The sequence below is a fragment of the Lactuca virosa genome, chromosome 7 (assembly GCF_052849685.1).
Source record: "Lactuca virosa cultivar CGN04683 chromosome 7, Lactuca_virosa_CGN04683_v6, whole genome shotgun sequence".
Classification (NCBI taxonomy): domain Eukaryota; kingdom Viridiplantae; phylum Streptophyta; class Magnoliopsida; order Asterales; family Asteraceae; genus Lactuca; species Lactuca virosa.
In genome coordinates, this window is record NC_136432.1 from 288,927,457 (window position 1) to 288,936,544 (window position 9,088).

At 39.3% G+C, this 9,088-nt stretch overlaps 1 protein-coding gene across 1 annotated transcript; it reads left to right on the top strand.

Annotated features, from left to right (window-relative positions):
- Positions 1 to 6,091: 6,091 nt before the first annotated feature.
- LOC145125232 (ethylene-responsive transcription factor 3-like) lies at positions 6,092 to 7,459 on the top strand. Its single transcript, XM_079060724.1, has one exon. The coding sequence runs from the start codon at positions 6,488 to 6,490 to the stop codon at positions 7,187 to 7,189; it is 702 nt and encodes a 233-aa protein (XP_078916850.1). The 5' UTR covers positions 6,092 to 6,487; the 3' UTR covers positions 7,190 to 7,459.
- The last annotated feature ends 1,629 nt before the right edge of the window (positions 7,460 to 9,088 follow it).

The window sequence follows — 9,088 nt, forward strand, 5'->3', positions numbered from 1 at the left end:
GAGAGAGATTGAGAGAGACTTTGTTTGTGACCTTTGCGAGTGTTTAACTTCGAAATGCAAGGTTTGTAAACCCCGTTTTGCCTTGTTATGAGCGTTATACGCCCCCGAAGGGTATGTATTAATGTTTTATCGAGTAGTTCCATCACTTACCCTGATTAGGGTTTAGATTTTTTTTGAACACGTGAAGACTCAAAGTGATACTTTGCATCAAGATAGTGTGTTGTACAATAGTAAGCACGATGTAAACCCTAATATACAAGGGTTAAATGAGTTGGCCAGTTTGACTTGTTGACTTTATTTGACTTTTACTTGACTAGAAATTGACGGCTGTCACATGCAACAAGCCCAAACTCCAGGCCCAACACTCAAGGCCCAAAATGAGACTTAGCCCAAAAGTCCACAGTGAGGTTACGCGGGGTGTACCTCCCTTGGTACGCTCAGCGTACTCACGAATCCAGATTGGCCATCGGGGACACTTGGTCAGTACGCGGGGCGTACTGGAATTACGCTCAGCGTATGTCCCAGTTTCACTCTTTCTACTCATTTGGTCATAATCAGTTAAGACCTTGGCTTATATCACAAATCTGGACTCCCTAATTGCTCTTACTCCATAAAGCCAGTGACTTTAAGCCTTTTCATGGCTGATAAAGTCCCAAACCCAAATACACTCACTCTTTACTCCCAAAAATGCTCATATCTCATGCATGGAGAGATCTTGACGACTAAAAGCATCTATAAGGACAAATATTATACTCTGGAGTTCATCAAACTCATAAAGTTCAAAGCTTGGGACATAAAACCCTAAAAATGGACTCAAAACAAGAACTAGGACAACAATGAGCAAGTTTCGAACTTGATACCTCTGGAAGATGCACTAACAAGTGTATAACTCAGGTCCAAAAGCTAGATGCTCAAGCTATTCTCTTTCAAGGCTCCTTCTTCTTCCTAGGACAAACATAACAAGTCATCACCCCACTAGATCCACATAAGAAAGCCACCAAGATTCAAACTTTATGCTTTCTGGAGCTAGATCAATATGATTAGGGCTTGGATCCACAAGCTCCATGCCAAGCAATGCTTCCTCAAGGAACTCCTTCTTCCACAATAAGCAACAAAAACTTCACTAAATCACCAAAAAGCTCAAGAATCACTCTTGTGGAGGCTTAGGGTCGATTTCTAGGGTTTAGAGGGATGGAGGCTGAAGATATTAGGGTTAGTTTATGATATAAGGAGCTTATATAGGGTCCAAGACCCTAAAATAAGGTTCAGGTCTGATTGGCGTACGCCCATCGTACATATGGTACGCCCAGCATGCTGCGAAGAACATTCGCGACCATCCTGGTCAGTACGCCCAACGTTCTCCAAAGTACGCCCAACATACTGCCTTCTTCACTAGTACGCCCCACATACGCTTTGTGCACGCCCAACGTACTCGGCTAACCCTGAAACCACAAAACTTCCGATGGCCATAACTTCTTCGTTACAAATCCGTTTCCGACGATCCTTATATCCACGAAAAGGTAAAGAGATGCCCCACACTTATATCAACTTTATTCCTCCTGAAGCCCTCTTGAACTCATATCCAAAGTTCATGAAAATCCTGCACCAACGCCTTTAACAATACATTTGGGCTCTAAAGCACAAACCAAAATCTTTATCACACAACCTACCTTACCCACATCCCAAAAAGGGCCTAAACCTTTCTCCTTCAAAGCCTCAAAACCTTCTTATACTTGGATTAAGGTCCACGGGCCTTAAATCACAAAACAATCCGGAACAGGATGTTACAGTATGCACTCGGCGGTGACGTTTGTTGGGTAAGGAAAAGGTTTGGCGTTAATGTTTGTAGTTTCGGCATGAATAGAGGGTTTTGTTGGAGGAACAGTGCTTGAATAAGTGGTAGTGTCATCGGAGGAGGTAAAATCAGGTTATTTCCTAGTGTAATCACTGGTAGAGGTGTTGTGTTTAGGAAGGGTGTTGCTCGAGGTGAAGGGAGTAAGAAATTTGGTATGCGTGTTGTGGATGTGGATAGCATTGGTCGCTAAAGCTTGCTGATCGGAGTGGTGAACTCTATTTGAATGATAGTCGAAGGTGTAGGGGTTGTAGCCGACACTGATGGTATTACCAGAGTAAGAATAGGCCCCCAACGATCGCATGGAACGAATGGGGCTCATGGCTACCTCACTACCTTCGTCGGTTGTTTCATTTACCATTTGCGATAACGATGTGATGTGTGGTTTTTAGTATTGATTGTCACACACCTAATGTCGCCAAATGATGCGACACAAATCTGGGGGAAGTCTCCGACTGGTTTCATACGGCGAAGATCTGTAAGTTCACAACAAAAAAAGAGATCGCCAGTCATTCTCGTGGGGCGGTCCCGAGAAAACGCTCCAATGGTCAAGTAAGTGACTTGAAAGAGATTGTGTAATTAGAGTATGAGTGGGAGAGAGCTTAACCTTTCCAATGGACAAGGGAGACTTTTTTACTTAGGCCTCACATACAGTCCGTATGGTGGGCAAAGGCGTCATATCCAACAAGGGTTAGATGCATTATTAGATGATCGTGCTCTTCTCTGTGTCAGAGACCGGGATTGGCTCATGTGGTAATGCTCTGATCATTAACTTTGTTGCCTGATTCTGCTACCTTTTGTTGCAAGGTGATTGTTCGTTGGACAGTAGTGCCCCACACGGGCTTGCTAGTATAGAGTGGAAACATGCGGGCGGTGCTTGGCCGCTTACCAGCTGTTTTTGGGAGAGGGTTGGACGACCTGGCGTCGCATCTTGCCTGTAGGATTGTCTGGTGCTCCATGGCGCTCGCCAAGGGGTACGTTATCAGGAAGTAATGTGGATAACACACGAAACCAAAAGCACACAAAGACATGATATTTACGTGGTTTGGTCAAGGTGACCTACGTCCACATGCAGAGAGGAGTATTCTTTATTCATGAGTTTTCAATCGAAGGTTACAAGTATAATTTCATAGAGATTCTCATACTCTTTAGAATTCAAGATACTAAAGACACATTTAAAAGGCTAGCATACATCCCTATTTATATACTAAGGACCCTACATAAAACCCTAATGAGCCAAACACATAATTCCATAAGCCCATGAAAGGTTTTAACCAATCATAATCCATTATGCAGCTGCTTCTAGAACCTTCATCCTTGAGATACATTGCATGAGTGTAACATCCCAAAATCCAAGACCAAAAATTTCATTTTTGATTTAATAATTCATAAAATAGATTATTTAAAACATCATTAAGTTATCTCATATCATAAAATCCCATCAGTCATATGTCTAAAAACAAGTCATAAGATAATAATGTCAGTGTACAAATCCCAAGAACATCATAGTGCGGAAAATCGTGGTGTGATGCGCTGCTATCGTGCCAGATCCTTTCCCTTCGAAGAAGAAGGACTTGAAACAAAAACTGAAAATCGTAAGCACAAAGCTTAGTGAGTTCCCCCATCATACCACATACCATATAATAAACATACTGTCTAACATATCCGGGTACTGGCCTACCCCTTCAGTCTCTTTCAACCGGTAACTTGCCTAGCATATCAGGGTGCCGGCCTACCCTTTTGGTCCTTTCGACCGGTACCTTGCCTAGCATATTAGGGTGCTGGCCTACCTCTTCGGTCCTTTCTACCGGTATCGGGGACTATTTCACCCTCTACTTCTACCATATAATATCCTAGTACATAAACACATAAGTCACATACTGCCTAGCATATCATGGTGCTGGCCTACCCTTTCGGTCCTTTTGACCGGTACTTGGGCCTATCATACCCCTCCTACCACTATGACATAATATCATAGCATACTAGCACATAAAGCATAACAAATAGTGGCATACTGGATAATTATCACAAAGACAATCATCTCTACTATAACACTTACTAGTGGGTTGACATTGGTGCCTTCGACCCACTTCTACTGGAAGGTAGCTCACCTCAAATGTCGTGAAGTAGCTGAACTATCCTCGACTCTGAAATCAACTCCACTCAATCTCCTACACACAAAAGATTTTCTTTAATTACCCTTTCATACCCACAACCCCTTATGGGTCAACTTTGGTCAAAGTCAAATTCGCAGTCAACACCCTGTTCAAAGTCAGCCTTCTGGTCAAAGTCAACATCCTGAGTTGACTCAACTCGCCGAGTTGGTCCATCAACTCGTCGAGTTCCATGAATCATAAACCCTGAAATTACGATCAAACTCGTCGAGTTCTTTCATGAACTCGTCGAGTTCCTCCCTATAATAGAGTCGGGACTTCACAACACAACTCGTCGAGTTCCTCCTTGAACTCGTCGAGTTCTTCAGTCTTTAAAACCCAAAACCATGGCCAACTCGCCGAGTTTGCTCAATAACAACAAGGGTTGGGGGACTACGATCCAACTTGTCGAGTTGGATGAACAACTCGTCGAGTTCTCCTTGTCTAAATCCATTCAATCACTTCCAACTGAGTTCGATGCTTGCAAACCATAGATCTGGTCCCCTAGGCCCGTTATATCACGTAAAGTTGTTAACTTTACGTCCATGCATGGTGTCATGAAGCTAGAAACACCAAAACTAAGCTATATAAGAGATATAGGGCATGGATAAGGGCCAAGGCTTGATAAAGCTGGCAACTTTAAGCCTCATAAGCTCATGAGTGCCTAGATCTGAAGTCACAACTTCATAATATACTCAAATCCCGAAAATGACTTCAATATGACCCAAAAGTGACAACATACTACCCTGTAATAGAAAGCCAAGGTATCAACTTTATACCTCAAATGAGTCAGAAATGCAGCTCAAACTCTGGATCTACTAGCTTCCTCTTGAATCACCAAGCTTCTCCTTCCTTCACAAGCTTCAAAATCACAAAGAATGCACAAAATGGATCTAAACTCTCCAAAAGTGGATTAGGGTTTCTTGGCTAGGGTTTGGGACGATGGAGGCTGTAAATGAGGCCAACCTTTGGAGGTTAAGGTGATTAAATAGGGTGCAAAACCCTTAAAAGCAGGGTTTCATTCTGCCAGGCCTACTCGTCGAGTCGAGGCTCTCAACTCGTCGAATAGACTTCATAACCCGCGTCCAAATCCATCTCTACTCGACGAGTTTGGGGCCTCCAACTCGTCGAGTTCCTATACAAAAGTGAATAACTTATAACTTTAAATACATACCAGGAACTGGTTGTTACAATGAGCATCAATTACACACATGATGAAGCATTATGAGCGAAAATGACACATCATGATGCACAAGTGGCACATCATGAGCACCATGATACATCAAGATGGCACATCCTCTATCATGGTGGAGCATCATGCCCCTTGGGGCATCCTTCTTGAGCATATTCAACTTATAAACATCCTCATTGAGCATTTTCAACTTGTGAGCATTCTCCTTGAGCATCTTCAACTTATGAGCATCCTCCCATCAAGAGTGACACATCCACGATGACACATCAAAATTAAAGTGGTGCATCAAGCCCCAAGATGGCGCACATTGTTTGGGAGTGGCGCATCTTGCTTCATGACGCATCAAATAATGCGACATCCCTTTCCATGATGCTTACGTATGATCCTTAATGCTTACACATGCTTCCAAGTGCTCCATTGATCCATGATGCTTACACTTGCTTCCAAATGCTCCATTTATTGTTATGCTCATACTTGCTACAAAATGTTTCATTGATCACATATGTTCACAAATAATGATCAAAATGCTCAAGTCACATTTAACATTATATAAAATGATGTTTGAAAAGTAATAAATTTAATGTTCTTATTTTTTGTTAGAAAAATAATCTTGTGAAATAAAATTCATATTAAAGAATTATTTTGTAAAATTTTAGTCAATTTGTGATAAATATGTGAAGGAAAATAATTGTATGATGTTTCCTATGTCCCTTTCTATTTTATTTATTTATTTATTATTATTATTATTTTTTGATATTTAAGTTTATTATTACCTTTATGAAATATTTTAATTTCAAATTTTGATTAGTTTGTAAATGTTATCATCATTATATTATATTAAACATTTAGTCATAAATCGTTTGCAAATATACAAAGACGTACATAAACTATTTGGAGAACACCAAAATGTGTTGTAAATGGATCGAAAATCGAGAAAAATCAAGAAAAGGGGGGAAAGAGGGAAGAAGAAGCAATCGGGTGAAGCGTGTTTAGGGTTCAAAAGAAGAAAAAGCAAAAGAAAACCCAAACCCCAAAACAAGTTTCAAACATCGAGACACCAAAACCCCTTTCTCTCTTCTCTTCTCTTCTCTCTCTATCTCTTTTTTTTTTTTATCTCCATAGCCAAGCCACACAGTTGAGCAGAAGGAGAGTGATAAGAGGGGAGAGTGAGTTTGGAGTGTTTCTTTTCATTTCATCTCATCTCCCTCTTTCTCTGTGTTGTGTGTGTGTGGAAAAATTCATCATACACTTCAAGCAATTTGATCTGACTTTTGATATTCCTGATCGGCAATGCGAAGAGGTAGAGCAGGGACGCCGTCTAAGACGATGGCTGAAGCGGCTCTTCTTGGGACTGATGGATCTGGATCGAAGCCGGATATTAGGTATAGAGGAGTGAGAAAGAGACCATGGGGTAGGTTTGCTGCCGAGATTAGAGATCCATGGAAGAAAACCAGGGTTTGGCTCGGTACTTTTGACTCTGCGGAGGATGCAGCTCGTGCTTACGACGCCGCTGCCCGGAATCTCCGCGGACCTAAAGCCAAGACCAATTTTCCGTTGACCCCGTCACCGTATTACCATCAACAAATCCCAAACGATCATCATCCCTTCCTCGATCATCACAGCATGTTGTACCAACATCCAAATCATCACAGCGACTACCCGATTGTTGTCACACAGAGGCCGACCTGCAGCAGCCTGAGTAGTACTCTCGAGTCTTTCAGTGGACCTAGACCGCCGGTAAAGTCAGATTTTGTTTTACCCCGGAGACACCACCCTCGCTCTCCTCCGGTGTTTCCAGACGATTGTCACAGCGACTGCGATTCGTCGTCTTCTGTCGTTGTTGACGGAATCGGGGAAGGATGCGATGCCGGAGAAATTGCTTCTTCATCTTTCACAAAACCCTTTTTATCGATCGATTTAAATATGCCGCCACCGTTCGATGATTTTGAGCTGGCCGATGATGATCTTCACTGCACAGCACTTAGACTTTGATAGTCAAAAATCATTTGGTGATTCAAAGTCTATATATTTTTTTATAATTTTTTTTTCTGCCGGAAAAAAGTATCCCCAAAAAACATCAACCATAGACAAGATTAAGATTAAGATAGTATTAGGATGCAAAATGGGGTTGTTGTGTGTTTCTGAAGAGAATTTTTGTTTGTTTATTCTAATATTATGAATGAACATCATATATCTTGTTCTTGACAAAATGTCATAATGAACTTAAATCTTATGATATAATTAGTTGTTGATGCTGTGAAATCCGTTGGAATCAATTCGTTTATGTTGTTTGATCATAATCTAAGATTGGGTATGAAACGAAATAGGTAAATGAAAGTATGAGATGTCTTGTTTTCTTTTGTGGCAATGGAGCATTAAAGCCTTTCTGCACAGACAATGCAGTGTAGTGTGTAGTGTGTAGTGTGTTTCCATGGGTAGTGGTAGATGATTGTCATTTAGTGGTTGTTTTCCCCCAAATGGATCTGGTTCAAGATTTTGAAATGTACATTTAATGATTCCTTTATTAGAAAAGAAGCAACAATCTTTTCTTGGTCGTTGATGTACACCTCTATAGTCAACAAACACCTTGTGCACAATGTTGTGAGTCAAATAAACTTTATCAACATTGTTGCCTTTACTACATTTTAGTTGTATTACTGGAATATGAATTGTAACTATACACAAAATAGCAAGGCTCATCGACATATTCTTTTCAAGGAAAATATCATCTTTCAATATATTATCAAATTTTATTATTTATTAATTAATATCTATAATACTTATTCATTTTAAAACGAAAAAACATCATAAATGGTCCCTGTGGTTTCCCCAAATATGAAGTTTATTCCCCGTGGTTTAAAAACATCATAGATCGTCCCTGTGCTTTCAAAACTTTTGACGATTGGTCCTTATTGGTAACTCCGTTAAGTTTTGTCCGTTAACTGAATGACATTTTTATCATTTCATTACCACAGGGACCATTTATGATGTTTTCTCGTATTTTTTTTTAAAAGAAAAAATTAAATATATAAAAGGTCCCACATCTCTCTCTCTCTCTCTCTCTCTCTCTCTCTCTCTCTCTCTCTCTCTCATACATTCACATCCTCGCCAATCACTCCAACACTATCATCGATTTGCTTTGTTCACAACATTGTCTGGAAGTTCGACCCAGATTACAAAATACAAACAGATCATACACAAACCCAGATACACATAAAAACGAGAAGGTCAGTGTTAAATATAAATCTAACATTGACTTTAACTTTTTCATTAATCTAAAATTTTGAAATGTAGATAAAAATAAAACAAACTAAACTTAAAATGATATAAAAACATAAAAAGCCATATAATCTAAACTAAAAATTATATCCCACAATCACACCTTCACCGGCATCTCTAGGTAGAAGGGTCGGTGTTCATCGTTAATTTTTTTAAGTCTCATTCTTTGCTGTGTTCTTGTACTTTTGACGTAAACCTTTCTTTCTCAAACTATAACGAGATTTAAAAAAAAAATTCTCAACTAATTCTTCAATTTTTTCATCCAGTATGACTGATTTTTTTGACGATGAAATTGAAAGATTTATATGCTTAAAAATCACTATAGAATGATATTTGCTAATAATATATGATCATGTATGACCATACTACTAACAATTTGACGTAAATTGAATATTTATAAGAATTAGATTCTTGATAAATATTTATATTTTTTGTAATTAACTGGAAAAATAATTATTTTATGAAATTAATAATTTTAATAATATGTATCAAATAAAATAATAAGGTATGATTTATAAAAGTTATGTGTATTTATAAACTAAAAAGACTTTGCTTTTTATAAACACTGTAACATCCCAAAAATTTCAACAAATTTTAACTTTTTAAAACAAC

Bases quoted from the DNA above. Each gene is read 5' to 3' on its own strand.
- LOC145125232 (XM_079060724.1), top strand. From the start codon at position 6,488: ATGCGAAGAGGTAGAGCAGGGACGCCGTCTAAGACGATGGCTGAAGCG.